The sequence below is a fragment of the Falco rusticolus genome, chromosome 8 (genome assembly GCF_015220075.1).
Source record: "Falco rusticolus isolate bFalRus1 chromosome 8, bFalRus1.pri, whole genome shotgun sequence".
Classification (NCBI taxonomy): domain Eukaryota; kingdom Metazoa; phylum Chordata; class Aves; order Falconiformes; family Falconidae; genus Falco; species Falco rusticolus.
In genome coordinates, this window is record NC_051194.1 from 920,463 (window position 1) to 946,927 (window position 26,465).

Genomic DNA, 26,465 nt, shown 5'->3' on the forward strand with positions numbered 1-26,465 from the left:
TTATACTCTGGTTTGTGGATGATGGCATACATATTCATGAAGCATTCAGTGAACTGTACAATGTACCATGAACATCAGCAGAACTAATTGCATCAGTAATTAAAGGTGTGTTTTATTGCACAGACATCAGAGAAACTTCACTGCCCCGATCATGCTGTGATAGGACACTGCTGCCTGCAGAAGCTGCAGCAACCACACTGCAACAAGAAGCATCACAGATTTTTATACCCATCATCATTGCTGCATGTTAAAGCTGTCAGGTCCAATACTATAAAAGTTAGTAAAGCTATACACTATATTCTTGAAGTTTCCATGCTGCCACATTCATTTGAAAATCACCTAAAATGAATATTGCATTTCAGAACATAAAATAGATCTGAAATCCTGCAAATACATTACTAGGTATTCAGATTCTCTGTCCAGCAAGAAAGGCCATCCATAGGGAAGCATTAATTTACACCTACTCAGAAGTGTAATTTACTTCAAGCCATGCAACTGGATGATAGGTAAGCTTTATACCAGGAGCTGCTCTAATGATATTAGTGTTCAAATTCCCAAGGAAGAGAAATGCTTCCAAGAAAAACGTTAATAGGAGCTCATGATCCACCAGCTACTCAAAAATTAAAGTTTTTTTCAGTGCAACTACTTGAAAAATAATTTTTAGAAAGTATGGTTCTCTTAAGTCCTTTACTCAAGAACAAAAACCCCAAAACTGTCTGGTGTCACAACACTTGCAGAAGAACACCAACCAGAGCAAAACCATGACTTTAAGCCTTACTTGATGCATGCAGTTCTGATTTCAGATGTAATCGACTGATTGCTCAGCTTCAGCTGCTGCAAACAAACCAGCAGCTTGCAAAGAGACCAGGGATGTCAGTTCAGAAATACCTCGGGTCACTCAACCAAACTGAACAGCCCTTTCTGCAATGGAGTACCTGGCTGAAGTGGCCACCAGTAGCTCAAGAGTGCAGTGTCAGGACTTTGATGTACTAAACCAGGAGCTCAATCCACAACAGGATAATCAACTGACAGCCACAAAGCACAACCAGGTTTATACATAAGAAAATAAAGTATGTATGTAGCAGAAGCAGTTTAAAGAAACTGAGACAAATAATAGGCTAAGATATGCTCTCACTGTTTGTTTGAATATTGTGAGTACTTCTGTACTGTAACTGCACTGGGTCCTGTTTAGCAATAGAAGGTAGACTGGCTCATACTCAAAATGCAGTGTTTGCATAGCAAATCCAGTCCCCATGGATTCCAGTCGCTTGTGCCCAGGAGGAGAGATATGAGGAAACCTATATCTGTAGCAGGTTCTGAAGACATGAGGAAATGCACATCTGAAACAGTAAACAATAACAAAAAGAACCAAGACTGGCTTCCAAGGAGGAAATGAGCCCTATTTCTACTGGGAAAATGTTAATGTGCAGGCTGCTTAATTGAAATGAAGAGATACCCTCCCAATTTTCTCTATCTAAACAACTGGCATTTTGCCTCAATCACATATTCTGGAAAGCTGCTGACATATTCTTACAGGCGTATCAATTTGTGCGGTGTGGAAGGCATTCAGAGATGAGGCTTTTCTGTAAGCAACATACCAAAGACACCAACAGAGCAAAGCTCACATGAGAACTATTTGGAGAACACAGCTTGTACTACATATTGCAAGGGGAATGATGATAGACTAAGGTCTGTGGCAGTGGCGCGTGCCATATGCACCAGGGATGTGTTGTATACCGTATAGGAAAACATAAGCTCTGGTTTCTTGATTTTCATGAAAAGAAAAAGAATATTCACCCAGGTATGGCAGGTTTCCACATTATATGCCAACAGGAATTTTTTACTTCTTTACACCAAGTCCCATCATTTGATAAACGGGAGCAAGAGTGGAGCAGAGCACAGGCAGGGGCGAGCGGCACCGGTCCTGCTCCCCAGCCTCCTGCTTTGGGAGGCTCTGCTGCCTCTTCACGCGCCCAGCGCTTGCTCAGAAAGAGAGAGTTAAGCTAAACCCACTATCACGTGCTGTTGCTTTTAAAAAAGACACATAGAACCCTGGAAGTACACTGCCAAGGGAGCAGACTACAGGCTCCGAAGCAGGATAAAAGTCTCACCCTGTAAAGAGCTTTGTTTCTAAATCTACATTATAAGGAAGCTCCATAAAAAAAAAAAAAAAAAAAAACCAAACAAACCCACACAACTATGACAGACTGCACGAGGCCAAAAGTAGCATCTTGACCACCTGCAGCTCTCCAGCTATTATGACAATTTGCAGAGACACCTCCTCTCTCACCATATGGATCCCAGGCACAGCTCCTTCCCCCCACTCCCCAAAGCCATCTCCACGCTTGGCAGGGGACGCAATGCAATTAGAGACACAGGCTTGCAGCTGCTGTTGTGCACCCTGCCCAGCACCCTGCCTGTCACAAGTGCACAGCAGATTAGAGCTCGAGAAATGCTAGCTTGTCAGTGGGATGAAGTTTGTATTAAGTTGTCCAACAAGAAAACACCTGGCTTGCTTGAGCAATCATCCCTCCTGGCTCAGAGTAACTACATCCCACAGCACACCAAGAGATTACGGACTCAGCCAATGCCTGTGTATGCCCTAATCTGTGCACAAAAAAGTCACAATCATGCTACTGTCATTTGCATACTCCAGGATAAAAACACCAGCCACAACCCACTTCTGAAGCATCAGGTATAGACCACAGGGAAAAATTAATACTAAAATAAAGAAAAAAACCCCAAACACACCACAACCACCATGTTCCTGTGTGAATGACAACAGTTAAAAAAAAATACTAATTCATGCTGTTAACAGCTGGGCTTGGTGGTTTGGGGTTTTTTTGGCTGCTGTTTCTGAATAAAGTTCTAAGGGGATCTGAAGAGATGCAGACAGGGATGACAAGCATGAGCACAGCAGCAGCAGAGCTCCAACAAGAGCTTAATGAAGCCCAGGATCCCCTGGCTGACAGGGAACTGCAGGAGGACAGATACGATGCAGCTACATCAAATCACGGGTGTCAAAGAAAGCAAGTAGGGAATTCATTGATTGCTGTTTCTTATAATACAGGAATAAGGAGGCACAAAATGAAGTGACAAGTAGGAAGTTAAAGTAACAGACTGAGATCCTTTTAACACTGCACTAGAAGCAATAAAATAAAGTTTATGGGAACAATGACCATCAAAGGTTAACCAACATGACAACTCAGAGAAGCTCCAGCTCAGGAGCTCCCAAAACCACAGCTTTCCTACACCAGGAGGTGACAGCGGAGCATCACACTGCCCTCGCCTTGCCCAGCCGCCCTGAACCATGCCCACGGAGCAGGACAGCAGCTCTGGCACCATCAGCCATGCAGCTGGTGCATCACTGCTGGTGTGGAACCCACCAGTGCCTCACCTGCTGGGTCCTACCCACCCCAAGGGCCAGCGGAGAGGCTTTATGTCAACAGTGTGACACTCACAGATAGGCCACAAATATTAGGATCAGAGCAGAAAAACAGGATCAAAAAAAAATATCAGTATTTGCCGACCCCATGGCAGGAGATATGGATGAACTTCCATTCATTTCTAGAAGATGTGGAAGCAGTCTGGAGATGGGATCGAAGTGAGAAGCAGCAGCCAAGGGACACAAGATCCCCTTGGAAACAGGGACAGGAGGAGCAAAGGGACAGACCAGATCACAGAAGCAGACAGCCAAAAACAGAAGTAAAACCCAGTTCCATTAGTATAGATATATTCTAATTAGTACTTTGTTCAATTAATGGGCATAAAAGAAGTCACCAACTGGTTTTGTTTTATCTCCATAGGAAACAAGCGTTCCCTCTTTGCTAGCCACCAGGATCCACAGCATCCCCAGCCTCCCGTGCCCGAGCAGGAAAAGCTGCTCCCTGTCCACGCCAGCCTGGCTCAGGGAAACACAGAAAGTTTACACCAAGCCTGTTTTCCACTGGAAAAATATTACTGTATTAAAACAGCTTTTAAATAACCACTTAAACACTGTCAAAATTGTCAAAACAAGGCATTTCAGCATTAGTTTCCAATTTCCACATTTTTTATCTTTAATACAACACAGATTCAGCACAGAAAACATTTTGATTGATCTCAGATTTTCAAAATTTCACTTTAATTCAGCATTTAAGTTTAATGCCAAAATAGCCAGTTTCTGACCATTTGAGAGTCCTTCTGGAAGCACACATGAACTAGAAGTAACAGAAGAAACAGGACTTTCAACACCACCTTCCCTCTTTCCCTCCTTGGTACCACCTGTCCTTGCTGCAACCCACCCCACGCAGCAAATCCTTCCCTTGTGCAGAGCCCAGACTGCCTACAGAGACCACTCCATCGCAGGGGAGACCTGAAGGCAGGGATTATTTCCATTTTAAAAACAAACCTGGACCTCTAAGGTTAGATTTTGAACAGCCAAAAAACCAAGACTGACAAAACCAAACCCAAGCCCACACTGCCACAAGCTATTCCAATCCCACTCCCTGAGCTGTGCAGGTAGACTACTTTGGTCTCAGAGAGCCCACGCAGATTTAAATATAGCTTATTCTGTGATGAAGACTAGTGGCTTCTTTATTTTTATTATTTTAAATGCTGAGCTATAACTACATTTGAAAAAAATCAAAGTCTTACTTTAAGAACAACCTCAAGAATTGCACTCTTCCAGTCTGCCCTAAATTAAAGGGTCTTTTTCAAGAGATTGCTTGCACAAATTAAAAAATCATTTGAAATACAAACCTTTCTTCTACATCACAAAAGCAAGGCAAAAAGAAACCATATTCTCTTCTTTCCCGGTAATTGCACAAGGGCTCAATATTAACCTGGTCAATGAAATTCAATCAGCTGATCATCACAGGTAACGCTGAACAGACCAGGTCATTCTTTCCTGGGGACCTTTTCCTGCAAGTGAAACAAAGGAGCATTTATCCCGCGTACATTCCTTGCTCACACACTTTGAGCTCTCTCTGAAATTGCATGCTTAATGGGATTTTGAATGATCACCCGCTACTGCTGGAAACAACCCCCAGCTCCCAGCCTTGCTTTTACAAAGCCTGTTCTTATAGGGTAAGCTGTGATCACTTGTCATTAACAAGGGATTTTATGGAAGGAAAATGGAAAACTGAAGACAGAAGAATTCATGATCTTCTGGGCTCTCAGTTACAGTGACATTAAAAAGTGGAATAATCAATCAATCAGAATCACAGAATTGTTTAGCTTGGAAAAGACCTTTAAGATCATTGAGTCCAACCATTAACAAAGCACTGCCAAGTCCATCACTAAACCATGTCCCTCTGCACCACATCTACACAGCTTTTAAACACCTCCAAGGACGGTGACCCCACCACCTCCCGGGCAGCCGGGTCCAGCACTGGACAACCCTTTCCGTGAAGGAATTCTTCCTACTCCCCCATCTGAACCTCCCCTGGCGCAACTTGAGGCCGTTTCCTCTTGTCCTGTCGCTGGTTACTTGGGAGAAGAGACCGACCCCCCCTGCCCAGCCCCCCTGTCAGGTGGCCGTAGGGAGCCACCAGGCCCCCAGAGCCGCCCCCTCCCGAGGCTGAGCACCCACTAGGTTTCTTCCTCTTGCAGAATAAGGCCTGAGGACACACGCCAGACATAACCCTTTGGCTCACACAGCTCACACACAAAACGGGGTTTGGGGATACAAGATGCACAGCTCTGAGCACGCAGCATTAGCAGAGCATCTTCTCTGATGCAGGAGTCCCCCAGGCAGGAGCACGGCAGCATCACCTGCACAGCAAAACACAGACCCAGCTGGTCCTCACCACACAGCACAGCCTGCGTCTTCTTGGGTACAGTTTTAATTTTATTCTGGTCAGAAAACATAGCAGCAAGCAACTTAAAGAAATTTGCATGGTTTATTTTTTTTTGACCAAAGGAAGGAATCCACTTGCTAAGAAAACAGCTGCATTTTCCCTCTTCTCACTAGCAGCACAACACACCAACAATTTATACTATGTTTATGGGAGCACCATACAAAAAAAACCAAATTAATTTACTCACACTACAGGAGGGGTTTATTGTTGTTTTCAGGTTGTGTGTGTGTGTAAGAATAAGCTATGTTGTGCTGGCTTGCTTTTCAGGCGAGACTCACCACCAACTTCACAGCTTAGAGAGTTGCCCTCAGAAAGGTAATTACAGCTGTAGGTTTCATATTTCCCAGTTTGCCAGCTGCATGTTCGATACTGTGCTGGGAAGCAGCAAAAGGTAAAGCTAGGTTTGGCCTTTTTCAAATCCTTCCTTTGTTCACCTTTAGTTTATCTGCAGTGCCAGCAAGACTGAAATCCCAAACAACACCGCAAGAGCAATATTTCAGTGACACCTGAAAAAGGCATCTCAAATCATCCAGCAAATCCTGCAACCTTCGCCAGCTAATGAAGGCGATAGACCCTTCGCAGCTGGGGAGCTGCCAACAGTAATGCTGGAGCCCTGCACTGCTCATGCTCCTGACGTCCCAAGTGAAAAAAAAAAAAAAAAGAAAAAGAAAAAAAAAAAAAAAAAAGAGCCACCACGCACAAGTGCTCTCCATCACCATCAAATCAAGACTTAGCCTTATCTCCGAGCAACTAACATCACTGGGGTTCAGCCTCCTTTCATTAAGCAGAAGTGCTCCTCCTTCCTATCAAGGTGATCAGAAGAGGAAGTTCTCAAACCTCATTTGTCTGAAAAAAGCACCAAAGAGCAACTGCTGCATTCACAGCACTGTCACCTTGTTAACTAATTACTTCTCACAGCAAGCTGAGAGCAGAGTAAATAATTATCTCTTGCGCAACACAAAGAAACGGAGACACTGATGCTCAGGGACTTGCTCCGCACCAAACCACAGGGCAGTTGGTACAAGCAGCCCAGCACGGGCACACATTTACTCACACCCCTTATTCCTGCTGGAGCTTTCAGAGGACACCCCCATTGCTGAGTCCTCAGCCCAGGACGGCGATCCAGATTCCTCAGGTCAATCTGTCCTTGCTCAGGAAGAAAGACCATGGCTTTAAGCAGCCATATTTTCCTTTTTCCTCCTCCTCTTTTCCTGATGTCTCCTGTAGCTTCCCTTGCTTCTGCGTTGGGTCCGTCAGATCCCCCTTGTCCTGGCTCAGCATCCGGGAGCGGCAGCAGCCCCAGCCACCAGCACTGAGCACCCAGCAGACAGAAATACCTGCTCTGCCGAGAGGTCTGCATCTTCTCCCACTGCAAATCACCAACAAAACTCCCGTGTCTCAGTGTCAGCAGTATCAGACTACTCCAAGGTTGAATTTAAAGTGCTCAACATCAGACACAGCTTTTCTGTGAAGTCATTTTGGACCCAAAGGCACTGCTTGGTTTTTCACAAGGGACACGACCCCCATGCAGTCCTGCAAGAACCTGTTTGAAGGTGGCAGCACCTCAGGGATCAGCCATGGGCCACCTGCCCAGAGACAACAACAGTTCCCTCTGCCTTAAAGCTAAATTTCATAAAAACCGATGTGGATCACCAGCTTATTGATATATAAATACCAAAAATATCAACTGCACAACTTGATAGCCTCACCAGTATCTGTCAGGATAGAATACCAGTTTCATACCTGGCTGCATCCCCCCACGCTGTGGATCTCCATCCCTCCTGTGGGTCCAACGGGCACTGCCCTCTGCGGCTGCAGCCCATGGTGGAGGAAGGGATCCCTCTGCTTCAGACACCGCTGTAAATGCACCAGAATTTCAGTTACGTTCTGGGTTTTTTTTTCTCCTGTTTGTGGCATTTTAAACTTGAGAAGTGGACTCTCACTGCAGTAATACAATAAAAACTACCAACCTTCTTTTGATCTTTCAGGACACCAGAATACTGCAGAATCATGGAATGGTATCACTTCTGCACTGATGCCAGCACAAGCTCTATGATTGTACCTTTCCCCAGGGTCACAAAATTCTTTTTCCTCCAATCACTTGGATTTGGAAGGCATCATATGGAGCTTGCAGGGATGGGGCCATACATACTGTCTTGTGACCAGAGGGAGCCATACAGCTGTACATGTCACCTGTAACGTCCCCACAAGGGATGGATCTAACTAGGTCAAACTCCAAATGTAATGCTGGATCAGAAAGGTGGCAGCCAGCCGCTGCACGGGCAAGAATCGCTGCATTCTGTTTCTCCAACAGTTTTTAGGTCACACCCAGCACCAGGTACTCACCTCACTGACTAATGAGCTGCCACCCCAGCTGAGAAAGGCCCGCAGGCACAAGGCAGGGCAGCACTAGCAGAGGAGCTGCAGGCAGGCAGCACACAGCACCCCCTCCCCAGCCAAGGGCACCCTCCACTCCCCACACATCCACCCGAAGTCACAGGCTGTACCTCCCATGCCCCCACCAGACGGTGCGTTATCTCCATCCATAACCTAAACATGGCAAAGCAAGAGGAGCTGCATCCACTGACGCGATCGAGGTGGGTAGAGCTACTGAACCTCATGTAAATACATTATTGGTTTTTTCTTCCTCCAGATGGTGCAATTCAGAAAAATTGTTTTTAAATTATGCCTTGCAGAAACACTGAGAAGTGCAGCTAATAACAGGCATATTTCAGGTGAACGCTGACCTCCTTTTCTTCCCCATCAAGCTAAAGCATCCAAAGCACTACAAGCACTTTGTATAAATTACCTGCAGCCTATGAACTTGAACAGAAGGCACTCTAATTGGAACTACAGCACTGCAACCTCTTACCTACTGCTCATTTATGTTTCCAGCAGGATTTGAAGTCGGCTACAGAAAACTACTCAGATTAATTGCAATGTTCAGTATAATTCTTTTCCTTCCTTTTAAAGACAAATAACAAAGTGCACCCAGGAAAAATTAATTTGCCTGATGAGCTCAACCTAGTTCTACTTTAAAGTGGCGAGAGAGACTCCAGCAAACAACAGGAAGACCAGCCAGGAGCCCCCAGCCAGCTCCCCATGGCTGCCTTCAGGGGTGGGTACCAGCACAGTGGAACCCACCAGCTCTGCTGCAGCATCCTTCTCACCCAGAGAGTCGCTGCCACCAAGGGGCCAAAAGGCAATTTTAAATGAGTCATTCCTTAAAAGTTCTACCTTTTGTTACTAGAAGTTGGTTTAAAACCAACAGGCAGAAAACCCAGTAAGGGTCCATGGAGCCGAGGCTGCTGTGCTCCATGGGGGTGTAAGGGATGAGTGTTCTCCACCAGAACTGGGAAAAAAAACCCATCCAAAACCACAACCAATAACAATAATTGTATCCGCATTTCCATGTTGTGAAACACTGAAGCACCTCTTCTGGCCCTTGCCACCAAACCTGATGGAAAGATCCCAACTTCTCCAGCAGAAGCTGGAACACAATTTTCCACAGCAAAACAAAGGCAACAGTGGAAACCCACTAACTCCTTCCCCCTGCCCATCTGTCACCCACTTGTGAATTCATGTCAGACCAACCAGTGCAGCCAGCGTTGCTGTTTCGCTACTAAAAGGCACTTGCAGGACACTTAACTCCCTGGGGATACTGAATCAGATCATAATAGATTTTGAGCTCAGTTTGCTTCTGATTTTTTTAATGTACCAAAAAGAAATCTTCATTTTCTGGCCAAATGAAATTTTTCCAAAGTGCATCACTTCTAACAAGAATGTTGGTGTTCAGCCAGAAAATAGGGACTCAGACCCTCTGTTTTTTAATCTTTACAACTGAAATTTTCCCAAAGACAAGTGCCACCAGGTCTTCAGAAAACCTCAGCATCCCAGCAAGTCTGAGGCAGTTACAAGCACGCAGTGCCAGCTGGGCAGAGAGGGGGAAAAACATACACTTTTTTTTATATGTACACAAAGCACAACTCATCTTCATTAGAGCACCAGCTGAGACCCCCGAGAAGTCTGTCTCCATTCAGGCTCACACTCCCACAACCACCACAATCAAGAGCCTCCCAGGTGAAACAGTTTGAGCTTTTCCCCAAAATGTTTTGCTTCAGAGAAGCCAGGGCACCTGCGCTGCCACCCTCCCCAAGCACCCACCAGACCTGCTCGTGAAGCAACAAGCTCTGTACTTCCAGTGAGCACACACTGTGCCAATGTCACGCAGGGCTGATCTTACAGAGGAAAGTACGTGGATCTCATGTACGTTCCTGGGTATTTATTAGCCAATTCCAAACCCAGGATTCTTTACATATAAAAATGTGTCCCTGTAAATCAGCTTCTCTCAGAACTGACCAAATACTCTCCTATCCAGCTCTTAGTAAGTCCAGGCTGGACCAGCTGAGGAAGGAGGGATGAATGTTAAAACTGCAGCTCCTTAACCAAAACATCCTCCACAAGCATCTCCACAGCACCACATGGTCAGGAGCCAGAGCAGGTCTCAGCTCACCCGGGGAAGCAAAGCATCGCCTGCAAATTCACCCCCCGCTCCCCCTCCTGTGAAGGCAGGAGCTAACGGGCCAACTTCCAAAAAATTAAGTCGTAACTTTTTGGCAGTTTTCCCGGTACTTTTAAAAAAACCCGCAACTGTAAAGTAGGTCACTGTACAATATGGAATTTCCCAGATATTTGCACCTTTCAGTAGAAAGCTAAACACTGGAAGGGACGAATTTCCACTGTGGGTGAAAAACGGGCTCAGGGTCATCTGAAGATATGAAACGTGGCTGCTGGTGTGCTGGAGGATCCCCTTCTGGTCCTGGAGCATCCCACCACCCCTGCATGCTGCACGAGGCTTAACGCCCCCGCAGTGCTCCCAGACATAACCCCCCTTGCCCATCTAACAAGGGATGGCACTGTGGATCACTGGGATGCCAGGCTGGTGGCACACGCCAGCCCCAGGCCGGTACCCACTGACACATCTGCAGCAGCTGCTGGGGCCCCAGGCTCGGGCCGAGGGGCTGAGCTCGCAGCTCTCCACCTGCCAGCATGGCCAGGGCTGCAACCCGTGGGTGTATCAGCTCTGGGCACTGCCCGCGGCACCAACACACGTCAAAACCACCCAAGGACAGCTGAATCCATGCCGCAGCAGGCTGCCCCCCGCGCATGGCAGCGAGCCACTCGCCTGGCCAAGGCACGGGCAAGGTGCTCCCCATCACTGGGGCGGGAGGGTGGCAACACAGGGAACAGACAAGCCATTGCACAACACCCCTCGTGCCCAGCGCTGCGCCCACTGGCACTCTGCCCTGCTGAGCACCCGCACCCCCCACCCTCTGGAGAGCGGTGCTGCCCCTTACCCCACTTGGAGGGGAAAGATGGCATCAGCCTGGCTGCTCCAGGAACACCCACCCAGCGGGGCACAGTGGTGCTGCCTGCCCCCTGCCCCCTGCCCCGCCGCGGGGACGGTCTGTGGGCAGCAGAGCCCAGCTCCTGGGGACCCCCTGCCACACAGGCACTGGCAGTAGACGGTGGTCACAGCCCCAAATCACTCCCCACCGAACATCCCCAGACCTCTTCTCAGGGACAGCTCCTAACACCTGTATTTATGACCCTGCTTCCCTTATTTTATAAAGGGAAGCTGCTAGTAGGGTTTTTCTGTAATGTAACAAAGGCAAAAATGCTACAAAGATTAAAGAAAAAAACCACTTATTTTTTCTCTTTTAAATAGCACTTGTTAGTAATTTACTGCTGTGCTTTTGAATACAGTCGCGGTACACTCTCCCAGTGATCCAAAGTCAGCAGATGTAGTAGAAGGAACTTACCCCTTTTTTAAACACACTTTTCTGCCTGGTAGAAGAGTTTCAGTCGTGATGGGTTATTATTAATTACTGCCCTGCTTTACTTCACATTTCCTCCCAGTGAAGGGTGACTTGTGGGTCTCTGCACTGCCTGCAGAGAAAAGCAGCATCACTCTTGACAGGTAGAGGGGAATTTATGGGGCTTTTAGATTAAAATATATTATGTTTACTTGTTAACAAGATTTATTCTAGTTTTTTGTTTTATTTATAATGCACTGACTCAGAGCTAGGGCAGCCTTTACACACGTTTTTATCTGACCAGTTTTAAATATTTTAAAACTCTTTTCAAAAGCATTAAGGTAGCAAAAACTAAACAGGGGGAAGGAAAGTAAAGTTTGCTTATAAACCTTGCACAGAAAGTTACTTTAAGTCAACTTTACTTTAAATAGGAATTAGGCTATTTAGGTTTTCTCTTATCTCCAAAGTAACACCTTCCTTTATAATATGTATTAGCAAGCATGTGATGGGGGCACACATGTTTTTGCTGAAATCAGTCATGACGTGACATGCAGCAGCTCTACGCTGTCCCCCTCCCCAACACAGGGCATTAAAAGCTTGAGCCCAACTAACTCCCAGCACAGAGAGTTCTTGCAGAACCAGACCCCAGAGAGGCACAGAGCACCCACTAGCCAGCAGCCCACCTGCTAATTTAGAGGATTAAATACAGTTGGTGGGCAGGCGCAGTGTGATACTCCCAGGTGCCTCTATCACAGCCATCAGCATCACCTGAAGCCTACACACCCGCCCAACATGACCTGCTTCCCTGGGAGCCTGAGAGCTATGTACTGGGGGCAACAGCACCAAATCCTCCCCCCGGACAAGCATGTCAGTGGGTAACCCCTAAACTATCTGTGACAAACAGCTGCCCCTTGTTGAACCAGCTGCAGGAGCTACAACCACACAAATACACACAATTCTTGTGTAAATGAGATTCGTTAACATTTGATCAGTTTTCTGTGCATAAATATTTGCAGAAGCTCTTTATCTTCTTCCACAGAGCATCTTTCTCCCCAGATGCTCAGCCAGCCTGCTTTTTTTTCATGTTAACCATGAAGAAAATGCTGTAGGCCTAAAAAACTACAAAAACCAACAAAGTGTAACAACATGAGAAGCGTTATTAGCACTGCACACACACGTGGCAATGCCTTGTTATGGGCACCCTGCACTCTGCCCAGCTAGGAAGGACAGGTTTCACATGAGACCCCCTGTTACAGCTCCATTTGGCCCAAAGAAATAAGCAGTCAGGTCATTAAACCGTTCGTTTGTTCCAGGGCTCCCAGCAAACATGAGGCTTCAAAGCTGCAACATGCAGCCATGTTGCTGGGAATTATGTTGGGAATAGGCAGGAATTCTGGAAAAGTGCCATTTTTGAGGGCAAAACCTGGGGAACATGTAGACCTCCCCTGGCTTGTCCGGTGCTCTGCTTGCCGACAGAGGCAGTGGGGCTGGTGGTGCGGCCCCACACACACCACGGGTGCTGGGGGTGTCTCAGGATGGAGCAGGGTGCCGTGCCGAGCTCCCGCCTGCCCATCCCCCACCTCAAAGCCCTTTTCTGTTGGCCAACAGCAAGAAAAGAAGAGTTAGCATTGGGTCAGATGATCAAAATTGGCCTTTTGCCCCCTGTGATGCGCAAGGGTAGCAGGGAGCTGATAGCCTCGTATAGAGCAATATAAGGATAACGCTGCTTTTAACCATGAAAGAGCTTAATGCCACGTGTCCTCAAGGGGTGCTCCTGGTGCCAGCTGAAACTGCCCCGGGGTGGGACCCCAACTGCACTGCCAGAGACCCTCTGGCACACCGGTACCTGCAGGCATCCCGCTGCTCACAGGCATCACGGAGAGCATAAGGAGCCCAAATAGAAAAAAACCCAAAGTTACATAAAGATATAAATCAGGAGGAGTGTTTTTTTTCTTTTTTCTTCAACTTTTTTTTTCTTCAGCTTTTAAAAGGAAAAAACATGAAAAAAACTTTTCTATACAAGTACGTTTTGTTCGATGCCCTGTTTTTGTAAGATGATGCCACAATAGAACTGAGTCATCTCACGCCATTATACCATCATTTGATCTGGTTTTCCTAATATTTCCCCCGATCTGTTCCATCCCTGCAGGACAAATTCCCACCCTGAGAATAAAGGACAGAAAGAAGTGCAATAGGTACAGATTATTGTAATATAAACTGAAAGTTCATCTTGTTATTTAAATGCAGGAGCCAGCAATGGGATGAAATCGTCAGAAGAAGGATGCAGTTGTGTGATGGCTGAGCTCAGGTTGGAGGCAGCAGCAGCCCTGGAACCACTGATGCCCTGCGTTTCAAATCCAGGGTGAGGAACCCCCAGGGCAGCCCAGGGCAGGGGACGCCCAGGGAGCTCAACAGCCCCCAGCGTGGGGGTCCTGTGGTGGGACCCACCTCCACCACAGCCGCTCCTGTTCAGTTCTGTCCCTGGAGAACCAGGCAGCAGGATTGCTCCAGAGACATTTTTGCAGCTGGGAGGTGAAGTGCTGCTGCACTGCTGACTTGCTGGGTCAGTGCGAGGGGAGACATGAGTGGGGCAGCCGCAGCCCCTGCGGGGATGTGTCCCCAGGCTGGCTGGTGTCAGCACACTGGGGAGGGCTGCAGACCAGGGACAGGCCAGCAGGGTTTGCAGAGTTCAAAAAGAATGCCTGTACTCCAGGCCATCGATCTGTTTAATATCTAAGGCTGAAAACATGCCTTGGCCATGACTTCTAAGCACCACCAGACGGCATCTGGTGAGGATGAGCCCTCCAGGCTATGTGCAAAGGTCTGACAGGAGCAGGGATCTGAAACGGAAGGTGAAGTGCTCCCAGCAGCAAGGGGACTGGAGCACCAGGGTGAGTGGGGTGCTTTCCTCATCACCAGATGCTTTATATCACATACTTTTCTCTAAAATATATTCTCCAGCCCAGCCTGACCATGCAGCAGGAACTCACCCAGGGAGATGCTCAGCCCATGGTACCCAGCGGGTCTGACCTGATGCTCCCACATGCTCTGCTCCCTTGGTTGTGGCCGCTGCAACACCCAGACCTGGGGACAGTGAAATGCTTTTTTCAGGACTTGGAAAATGAGATCTTTGGCTTTTTTTTCTTGTTTGATTGCTTTTGGTTTTTAATAAATGTCATGGGCCTGGCAAGCCTCACTTCTTTGCATTTACACTGCTCTGGCTATTCTACCTCCAAATACACCAGTTTGCTTTTTCTCCTGCTACTGAAGCCAATGCTCCCTGGATCCCCAGGTCCCTCCTGAGCCTCTGCCAGCAGTAACACTGCACCCACATGGTGCAGAGCTGCCCGAGGCGGACAGATGGACAGTGTGACACTGCGCTGGGGGTACCAGCCCAGACCAATTCACTTTGCTCGTGCCCTGCAGCAGTATTCACTCCTGCATCCCTGGGAATCTGTTTATTATCCTGTCATGGAGCACAACCAGCACCATCCTTCCAGCTGTCCAGGCTCCCAGCAGTGAAGCCAAGATGCGCTGGTTAAGCATCCCTGCCTCCGAAGCAAGGAAATAGATTTGTCCTTTCTGTTCTCTTCAATTTTCGAAGTAAACAATTCATCCCCGCTGCTGTGCCAGTCACCTTGGGGTGTCTATTAAATCTCCCAGTAACTTGAGGGAGGACTGCAAAGGCGGCAGCAGGGTTTTCTGCAGCCTGCAGCGTTAGTCAGCTCCACGTGTCACACGCTCACCCAAAGAGACAAGGATCACCCTCCGCCTCGGCAGGTTAAAAGCTTTTCCATTAGCAACTTTGTTGGATGCATTTTGTGAAAAGATAAAGCACTATGAGAAAATAGAGCCTTGTCATTTACATCTGCAAATAATTGAGGGCTGATAATGAGAACAAATCAATCAAGACAGAGCAATTGGATTGCAAGGTCTTTCCGAGCGGTATCAATGGGAAAAACATATAGAACTCTGGCACTTTAATGGTCTCTCTGCATCGTTTGCAAGAGACCAAGACTGCCAAAGGGAGTCCAGTCTACTCCTCTGGCTTGAGACTTGCTGATGTGTAAAACAAATGAGAATCGAAGCAGAAATAAAGAGAAAAATAGGTGTGAGGGAATTCTGCAGACGAAATGGAGAAACTGACACCAAAATAGAAAGTTTGTGCCCAGAGCCCGAGCCCGTGCATCGCAGGCACACCTCTGCTGGCAGGCGGGAGGGCAGCTACCCGGCCCCGGCCTGAGCAAGGGGCACCGGGGCAGAAACCAAACAAGGGCTGACAGAGGAGCTGCGGCAGCTCTTGTGGGGATGGGAGCCTGAAAGCACGAGGGCACCTTTGCTGTGCCGAGCAGGTGGCAAGGGGCTGCCAGGGCACAGGCCAGCATTGGCCATTTGCCTGCCAGGGCACAGGGGGAGCATTGCTGAGCCCCCCGGTCTCTGGGGCTTGGTTGGAAACAGAACCCCACAACTAAATCTCTGCAGCTTTATCAATGCTTTCAAGTACCTGCTTCCCAGCCAAGGAGCTGCCATCCCAGCGAGGAGATGAGGATGCTCCGCAGAGCCTGGCTCCTGAGAGCCAGCACCACCACAGCCCCCAGTGGGTTCCCACATGCCGCCCTCCCATACTGAAAACCAGCCCGTGTTGCCAGAAACCCAGCTGCAGCCTTCGGGCACGTACACCCCGCCAACCCTGTCTGCGCAGCGGGCAGGGGCACCAGGCGAGGAGGGTGATTCCCTGTCCCCCGTGCAGGCACTTGGAGTGCCCGGGCTGGGGGCAGTGCGCGCACAGGGCTGACCCTTGGTGGCAGTCAGCAGCTCTGTGCCTGCAAACATGCCTACGAAGAACAAAATGTGATTCCTGCACAAAGCAGAGCTGGCTCCTGACATTTGGAACACATGATGAGTGCCTGGCAGTTAAAAAAAAAACAACAAAAAAACCCAGTGGAAATGTACCGTCTCTTCCCCCAAAGACGGTGTTAGTGACCTAAGATTACAGCAGTGTCACTTCAAATGACAGGAACATTTACAACACTTTCTGTTTACAAGGCAACACCAAATGTGGCAATTTCTTTCAATGCTTTGCTCTGAACTGCATCCTGCCTCCTGACAGCAATGTCCCTTTTCACAATCCTTTCCTAATTGATCTTGGGAGCAAATTAAATTATTTTCTCTTTGAAAGGATCCAATCATGGGTATTCTTTAATTCCTTTGAAAACAGAATATAACTTTTTATTTTTAAAGGCAAATACTATCCACCAGGTATTCAGCACTTTAAAAACTTGATTTCTAAAGAGTACAAAAGATCAGTGCCATTCTGCCAAGCCCGTTCATCTGGGCGCTTTGTTTCTTCAGCTAATGCAAACTAAAGCATAATGGCATCAGATGGATTTACTGTTCTGCGTTTAATTGGCCTCTTGTCTGCACCTGGCTCTTGCCTGCCAGTGTCGGCTGGTTTAGGCTCTCAGCCAAACCAGGTTTCCAGCCAGTAGCTAAGGCGAGCTGTTTATTCACTGGAGAAAAAAAAACCAAACAAAAAAACCTAACCAAAAAAAAACCAAAACAAAACAAAGCTTCAGTCAGATTCAGCACAAAGTTTAAAAAATAGGAGCATGACAGCAGGTGACCGCCTGCCTGTGCAGTGTCCTGGACCAAGCAGGAGATGCACCAGGCGCGGTCCCGAGCTCGGGGGCACAGGAGGGTCTGACCCCCAGCTCTTGGGTGCACTGTGACAGCCCGGGCACCTGGGCATCCTGCTGCCCTCCCGTGCATGTGCTGCTTGTACAGACCATGGACCACAGCGCCACACCGCATCACACCCCTCCTGCTGCCCTTCCTGCCCGCCCCACTCTCCGGTGATGCTGCTGCTGCACTCACCCCCACCCCATGCTCCCCTTACCAAATCCTTTGCTTTTCTCAAGTTTTGCCTCTGCTAAGCAGGATTCCCTAGAAAAGCTTTAATGACCTGTCACCTTTCACATCCCTCTGTGGTTCAGAGTGTTGTTCGGCTGCAGAGCAGGGGAGGGTGGGCTCTTCAGCTGGAACCAAGAATTCACCCAGGAAAACATCCCTCGAGCCGCAGACCAGTGGCCATGCCCGGCATGAGCATCATTATTTCCAGCTGCAAAGGTAACTAGAAATGGAGTTTTCCCCAAGGCCCTGTTATCCCTCCAAATAAGGCAATGGATTAATATTAAAGCAGATTAAGTGCTCTAAATCTTGCCACTTTTACTGAAATGTTTGTCCCATTAGTGAGACAGACGTGAAACAGAATACACAAAAAAAGAAATAAACACAGAAAAAAAAAACCACAGGCTTGAAAGCTGGAAATAGAGTTGAAAACGATGGGTTTAGATCATGGGAAAACTATCGTGCATTGAATTTGTGTCCTCAGAGCTGTCAGCTCATCAGCATGGAAACAAACACCAGGTCTGGGGAAGGCAAACTTTCCAGATGTGCTTGACTTCGGGCAGCAACACTCCTGCAGCACCAGCGAGGCTGGGCCCTGGCAGTGGCAGCAGTGCCCAACCCACGCACAGCAAGTCCTGCCATCACCGCGTCAGATGCTGCGGCCACACGGACCCCCAGCCCCCACGCACATTCCTCCCTCCCGCTCCGGCTTTACTCCCTGCTCCTCTGCTACTCAGTCCGATGCATGATCCAGCCTCATTTCTTATAGAGTGATTTTGTGTAAAGCTTTTGCCTCCAGACCTTCGGTTCCTCTCGGCTCCAGATTCCCAGCGCTCCCCCTCAGACCCTCGGTCGTCCCATTCTGCCCCTCCCCAGGGAGCTGCCAGTTCCAGGGCTGCACCCAGCCCTCCCTCCCTACCACCCTGCTCCCCCCAAGGTGCCCGGGTTTCAGATATAAAAACAACCAAAGCCACCCATTAAATCCTGACACTGGGTTGATTGTAGGTAGGTATTTACAGCAGAAATCTGCTCCTAGCACAGTTATTTTTCATGGAGCCAAATGTTTCATCCCCTGCTCATCAAATGTGTGCCATGGCTCCGGGGGAGCAGAGCTGTGCCTATGTCACGGCAAGGAAGGGTTCAGAAGCTCACGGGCTTCTCTCCGCATTTGTGCTGACCCAACCCCAGCCAGGAACGTTCGGAACAATCATGTGTATTTAGAGCAAAGAGAAACAAGGACTTCTCAGCCGCTGGAGCAGGGAAGCAGGCAGCTGACAGAAAATGCAGCACAGGATCAAGAGGCAGCTTTGAACACGGGAGAGCTCATTCCCGGTAACAGAGCAGCCCTCCAGCAGAGACTTGCAGGCAAATTCAAGCTGTTCATGTGCCGCTGTGGCAGGGAGCACGGGGACACCTTTGATCAGCCAGTGACTTAAGCTCCAACATGGGACACAGCACTGGAAGACCCTCAAAGCAAAAGCTGCAGGTGGCTGCTGGTTTGCAGCCAGAGCGGGACGGCTCCCCAGCCCTGGGGCTGTTCTCCAGCGGGCCAGGGCAGACCTGGGTCCTGGGGACGAGCAGAGACAGTCAGTTTTTCACTCATGTTAAGGACGGGGGTTTCCTAGAACCCTTCATATTCCATCAGCCTGTCAGTTTCCCAAGACAGATGAGAACCTTGTGCCCAACCAGCCCACCCACTCCCTGCACTCCGACAGCCCGCTGTATTGGAGGGTGATTCTGCTAAGCCATTCAGGGACCCCTGCTGACAGCGTCACTGAGTCACATCCCTTACAATAACTACTCAAAACTCTGGAGATTTATACAAAATGAACTTCAGCTGAAGATTTTTGTTATACAAAATGCAAGTTTGTGACAGACTAAGGTTTGAAGATTGCTGGTGATAACACACTGACTGCAAAGCAAGCTTAAAATAACACACCTAGTAACAGCTAGCATGAGTTAGCCACAGAATAAAGTTCTAAACCAGCAGGCGTCCCTACTGGGAAGAATACGGGTTCAGCCCGTCAACTGATCCCAGAAGTTACAATGGAGCCTTCCCTAACTTCTCCCCTCATTTGCTCACTTTTCAGACTTTGTAGTACAATCCCAGAACCCTGACCATGTGCCCTGGCCTCACAAAGAGCACCCCGCTTCCCAGAAGAAGCCTCAACCCTTCTCTTTCTGGCACCCAGCAGATGGGCAACACAGGCTTCAAAGAAGAGACTGGATTGTATTTGACTTCCATTATTCACAAACTACTTCTGCTTTGGGGGTGGGGGAGGAGGCAAATGCTTCCTCTGTCCTAATTCCAGAATCCAGACTGATGCGAGAAGAAAAATGCTAGTCCTAAAATTGTACACAGCAGCTCAAACAGAAGAAATTTGATTATTTCCTCAGGCACACAAAGTAGCAACTCAATAAAAATAAATATGCTAATGAATATATTTAGTCTTGGCCATTACATTTCATAAATATTTACTGTTCCGTATTCAGAGTCCAAATTTGCAAGAATCGTTTAACAACCAAAATAAGATGAAGTATTTTGTTCCACCGTGCCAGTATGGAATACAGTCATTTCCTAAGGACTGTGTTGCGGCTCTTCCACCACAAAGTATGGGCCAGCATCTCCCACAGCATAAACCTGTAGCGCCACCCACGGAAGCAAAGGTTCGTGGATTTCACTGCTGGAGAGCCGGTGGTGGCCACAGGCTGTGGCTGGGCTGTTCAGCAGTATGCTTGTTTAGCTTCAGAATAGGATGGTTGAGACCAATAAATATTGAAATAAGCAGGACCACAGCACTTAGGCATAGTATGAGGAAGAGTCCACTAAGAGTTTACATGACGTTTCAGGAAATAAAGCACAACCCACCCTGAAAAATGCAGAGCCCATTGTTTTCCTTTAGGGCAATCAAATGCCTGGTTTAAATCTTCACAAAGAACACATGCAGGCTCTCATGGGGCTATTTGTAAAGTGTGGTATTACCCTAACACAGTAAAGGGTATCAAAGACAGGTTGTGCTTATCTGAATTTTAAATGAAAAGTTTAAAATAAAACCATCCTGATGCGGTGTGTGTAACAGAAGGAAGAGAAGCGTATGAGAGATGCTCTTTGTCAAGATCTTTTGCGCTTGATCAATTCCCCTCCAGGTTTCTTCTTCTTCTACTCAGAAGCAATACGAGAGAAATACTTTTAGAAAGAATTCAAATATATGCAAAACTTGTATTAAGGCATATCTTTACAGCAGAAAATAATCAAGCTGGCAGGAGTATAATAACCAAATACTTCCAACACTGCCATCAGAACTGAAGTAATGCGTGACTCAAGTGGGGAACAGTAACCCTACTCGGCTGCTACCACTCAGCTTCATTTCTGTAGAAGGAATTAAGCTGTGAAATAAAGAGGGCACAGGGTGTGCTTGCGCCTCCCTTGATAAGGCACAAAGCAACTGGTTGACTAGGCAAGGGTGTCTTCAGAGCAACAAGGGCTATTTTTGTTTTGTTGCTCTGTGTTCCCTTACCAAATTCTCAGTCTCTAGAGATTATAGCACCAATTCACAGGAAGATGCTGTTTCCAAGCTTACAGTTGATCCTCCATGACTTTCATTATCAATGTTCCCTTAAGCAGTACAATTCCTTAATCTTTTGTAAAACATTTGCAGTCTGTGGTGGTCTTTTCTTCCAGCTGTGTATATTAAACGCTCTTTCCTCAATAAAAATGGTACCAGTAAAGTTCAGACAATGGACCTGGAATTCCCATGGCAATGAAGATATGTGGTTCCGAGGAAACTCTTATGCAAATACATTTTCTCCTGCAAAAGCAGAGAAAATAGCTTTTAGAAGAAATTTATTAGGAGGTAATCAATAGTCATTTCCTCTTGTTCTAACGCTAATTTAAGAGTCGACCAATTCTTCTCTCCACAGATAACCCCTGAAGATACTACTTTTCAGTAAAGATTCTTAGATAGGACCAACATCTTATTTTACTAAGGCTATTACACTCATGGTAAATTAACAAAAACCAGAGGATGAAGTACAGGACACATAAGTCATTTTCATCAACATACTATTCAGTAACTCTGCAATAGTATTGAGCCTAATGCTGCAGTAGATCACTACTTTTCTCGAAAATTCCTCAAAAATTGCATGCTATTTATAATGGACAAAACCCCCACATTTATTTGTAGAACTACAAGGAGCACAATGTGCAATAGGTGTCACTAACTCTCAACAATTTTTACAATCTGTAGATGCATGTTGCACTTAAGCTGCTCACTAAGAGCACCATCACCTACACTGCTCCTGAAGAAGCGTCTCCATTATTTTAATACCCTGGAAAAAAAGCAAAAAAAATGCCAGTTTTGCACACAACTTAAGTATTTCATACATTAGAAAGGGCATCCCACAACATACCATTAAGCCTTAAAAGAAATTGCGTATTATGGTCCTGCACAAACTCAGTGCGGGTCTCCCCTCTGCCTGGGAAGCACAAGGAACATTACAGCAGAGGCTGCTCAGGGGAACCTAGAAAGGACCAAGGACCCTTAGCAGCTTGCAAGCTCTTCCAGGCCAAGACTGCGCTTGATCAGGTCACACATTTCATTCCAGTTCTGTCACTGCTTCGCTTGCACCAAACCACTACTCATCCCTGCACCTTGGTATTTCCATTTTAAAGAGGGATATACCATCACTCATGTTCTTTGCATGCAAGCAATTGGGAGCGTGAGTATGAAAGCGCCCCATAAAAGCCCCATGATTATTTCTATAATGAAGGAATTCATGTTGGAATGAAGTAAAAAATGCCATCAGAGGACCAAGAAGGTGAATACTTCTTTCTCCAGGACTGATCTATGAAGGAAGGAGGAAATTCTAAACAATGAACTATTAATCAAAGCAAAATGCACGTTGAATCTAGGGGGTTTGTTTGGCAGGGGGTTTGCTGCAGACAAGCAGCTCACCAGCCTGCAACCTGGGTGCTCACCAACCAGCAACGGCTGCAGGGGTGCAAACCACGGAACTACCTACAGCAGGGCAGCCATCCAAAAACTGGGGGGAAGCTTTCAACCAAGTGCTTTTCCCACGTCAGGGCTACAGCCTGCTCCACAGCCAGATGCTTTACTATTCTGCAATTAGTTTAGGTTCGAGGTTCAGTACAAAGTGAGAGAGAAGCAGCGTGTACTGAAACTGTAGTGATTTGCCAACCCTGCCTCTAATGTTTGGTGAGATCATGTGGACTAAAGCAAGCTCTGAGCTTAGCTATAACCTGTGTGGGGCTAAGGTTTACCCTAGTAGGCTCTCTGTTTGTCAAGATAAAAGAAAAAGGATTTCTCTGAGTCACTGTGAGAGGAGGTAAAAAAGGGCAATGTTAACAAATAGGTCAAGAGAATTTCTCTTCACATCTCTACAAAACCAAAATGGACGAGGTATTTTATACCTATAAAAAACAGTTCATCTTCCATGCCTATTCTTTGTAGAAGGCAATAAACTGGCTACCTTAGTCTATCAGCCTAAATTGGACATGCCACTGTTTACAGAATGAAGCACTAATTGCCGTAAGTGAAGACTCGGAGGTTTGCCTAGGGAATTTAAAAATGTTACTTATTGAATCAATTATGTTCACAGTGTGACAACTGCTTTTTCTTTTATTTCTCCTCATAGCGCTGCAGACTTTTAGGCAATGTGGTGTTGAGGAAGAAAAGGGGACTGAGAGGGGACTCAATTAAATGAATAAAATATGAAAGGGCAGGCACAAGTCATTACCCAGTATCTTTTCAGCTAGGAACAACTAAATCAAAGCCTAATCAATATATTCCTTTCAACTAAAGTTCAAACGCTTAAGTCTCAGCCCCAGGAGATCAAGCTTAAAGGAGCTAAATTTACACTGCTTAGAGTGCAATGATGCACTTGAAATGCAGAACAAACATTGCCTACTCACTGCACTCTGCACCTCTACAGCTGCAGCTTAAAAGCTTCTCTGATGGACAAGACACAGAATAGTTTTATTTTCAGAGGTGGAAGTGCTCTGCTAGTGTAAGAGCTCTCCTGCCGTAAGTGTCTACATACAGCCCTTATCAGTGCAATACCCCAAGGCACTCGAAGGGATGGGAGCCCAGCAGATCCCAGTCCAGCAACAGCTATGGGCAACTCCTCCAGCAAGTGCCACTTTGTCCCCACAGCCAGTACGTGGAAACCACACCGACCCAGCAGTGGGGTGACAGGGCAATGAGGGAAATGAGAAATGGCAGTCTAAGGACTTTCCAGCACTACAGACTTGTTGAGCAGCCTACATTTGCATCTGGAGTAGCTGCCAGGAGCCAGACTGGACTGCCAGCTGACAGGGACAGTCAGAACATATCACATCTGTAGCAACTCCACAGCTTTACCAAACACTGTAAGTTTTAAAGAAGAGGTTAAGTGATGTACAGGAAAAAGATAAATGGCCTGTTTGAATGTGATGAAGGCAATGCCTATTGCAGTGCACACCCCATTTCTGTTGCCATCACAAAAGCAGGGTAGCATTTTAACAGACTAGCAGAAGATTTTATGCTGTCTCTGAAAAGAGCACCTAAGACCTTTCAATCTTTTTCTTACCACGACAAAACATTTTTCAGTTAGATATCTGTTATTTGAGCTCAGTGCCACCATTTAACAAACACTACATCATGGCTTTTAACTTCCATCTCCTTATATATTCAAGTTAAGCAAAAAAATAAGAAACCAAGATGTGAAAATGACAGAAATGTTGCAACATTTAAGAGGCAACAATAAAACACCTACCAACATAACAAAAGTTTCCCACTACAAACGCTCCTTTATTGTGTGGCCTTAAAATCACTCATAACTTCATCATCTGTACTGCTTCACACTGCCAGAGATCATTGTAACTTAGACAGGTACAAACTAATTAGGCCACTCTTTAAACAAATTTTAAAAACTCAAACACACAAAGGCCGACTTCAGGGGCCACCACTACCCCCTGGGCTGGAAACTTCTTGCAGACAAGGGAGCATCCTTTCACCTCTCTGAAGGAAGCCAGGCTCTCACCATCAGACCCAGCACAGGCTGCGCTGGTAGCTGGCATTTACCAGCGTATCTGCTCAGACTTCTGAATTATTCAGGAGCAGAGTTTTATTGGCAATAATGTGAGTGCACATCATGCATTAATACCTTTTCTGAACAGGTAAGAAAAAAAATAACCATAAATGCTGTAATTTTTTCACTCAAATGCACTACAACTTCTATACAAACAAAAGCAGGGCAGAAAGATTTTCTCTCCTACATTTTTGTTCAGAGTTGGAACAAAGTAAGGGAAACATGACAAGTATGAGGAGCCATAAAATGTCACTGTCGTTCTGCTAGGCATTAAAAAAAACCCTACCCACAGAACAGGCTCATATCTCAGTTACAAAAATAATGATTCAAAAGAGAAGTGCCTTTGGTATCCATGAATAGTAACTTTCCCTCTCTTTCTACAAAATAAAGATACTTAATATTGACTGCGTGAATACATGAGCATTATTGTTGTCAAACAGATTTTAATATCCATTCAGTATTTCCTCCTGCTCTTCATGTAGCTCATCCCCTACTCCATTTCCTCTGCCCCCTCACGTTGCTGCCTCCCACTGATTCCTTACTCCCTTATCTCATCTGAGCCTGTCCAAACAGATGGATGGAGGAGTGCACTGCTGTCAGGATAGAGGAGATAAAGCAGGAATCATGGTTTGGCTTTGAAAGTAACATCCTTACCTATTCCAACCAATTATACCAGGTGCAGAGCCTTTTTGGTCAGGCCGTTAGGAAGGATGGAGATCAGGTACTGGAAGTAGTAAATGGAAGCCTAGACAGCATTTATCAAGCATTGTCATACATGCAACATATACATTTTAAAACTTTAAATATTGTCTTTGTATTGCCATTTATTACATTTGGGTATAATGTGCCTCAGAACTACTCTTATGGCCAAGCCACCAAAGGAACCCTGTCTAAGAGCTTAGAAGAAATGAGATGCCTAGATACAGCTTCTGCCTTAGGGAGACAGATGTTTTGGAGGTGGGGGGAAAAACCAGGCAAGACCACACATTTATACCAGATCTGGTGCACTTGTATTTTTCTTTTTCACAGTTCTGCAGACACAGCCAAAATTGCTAAAGGATTTCTAATGCAGCACTGTAGAGATACTGCGAGCTAGTCTGCTCTACCCGCTAGCTCCACGCTGCCACAAGCCAGCAAGATGTGTCCCATTGCTCACAGTCACTGCTTACATTAGCATAGCTCACGATTTCTGGGGTTTTTCTTTCAAAGCCTCAACAAAAGTATCTTACAGTTATCAAGAATAATCAAATATATTTCTACCTACAGCTCTTGGGACACAGGTTCCAAAATCAGGTTTTCAAGCACAAATGAGAGGTGGGGACTGTCAGCCCCTAGGCTGGCAGAGAGGAGACAGTCCCGAGGGACTGCGGGTGGGGTGCTGCCCAGGCTCCCACTGACTTCAGTGCAAGAAAAGGCAGGACACTGCTAAGGCCACTTCAAAACAAAACCAAACCAAAAAAGCCCCAAAACCAAAAACCCCACCTTCAAGAGTATTAACCTCTTGGTCCCTGTGAATAATTAAAGAATGGCATAAGGTATGATCTGAACCATGGACATCTAAGTTCATGTGAAAAACAAATTTTTCAATTAGATAACTAAAAAATGATAAATAATGGTAAATCTAAATTCATTATAGTCTTGCAGTACATAAGATTCATGAGCGCAGCCATGAAAATGCCATGGCCATGTTTTCAGGCACATACACATGCTTTCATTCACCTGAAACAAGATATAAACTGGAGGGAGGGAAAAAGAAAGAAAGAAAGAAACAAACAAAAAAACCCAAAACAAAAAGAAAAAAAAAAGAAATAAG

At 46.5% G+C, this 26,465-nt stretch overlaps 1 protein-coding gene across 18 annotated transcripts in view; it reads right to left on the reverse strand.

The window, feature by feature from the left end:
* Positions 1–26,465, reverse strand: part of PRELID2 (PRELI domain containing 2) — a 79,171-nt gene that overhangs the window by 35,290 nt on the left and 17,416 nt on the right. For 2 of the 18 annotated variants that reach the window (XM_037396717.1, XM_037396715.1), the window contains 2 exons: positions 21,827–21,892; positions 19,988–21,372 (listed from right to left, as the gene is read on the reverse strand). The exons of 12 other annotated variants lie outside the window; for them this stretch is intronic. In XM_037396717.1, the coding sequence (XP_037252614.1) occupies positions 21,848–21,892 (45 nt within the window). In that variant the 3' untranslated portion in view covers positions 19,988–21,372; positions 21,827–21,847. Of the gene's footprint in view, positions 1–19,987; positions 21,373–21,822; positions 21,893–25,306; positions 25,398–26,465 lie in introns of those variants that run through there. 4 more of the 18 variants (XR_005105655.1, XM_037396716.1, XM_037396714.1 and 1 more) reach the window with 4 other exon arrangements.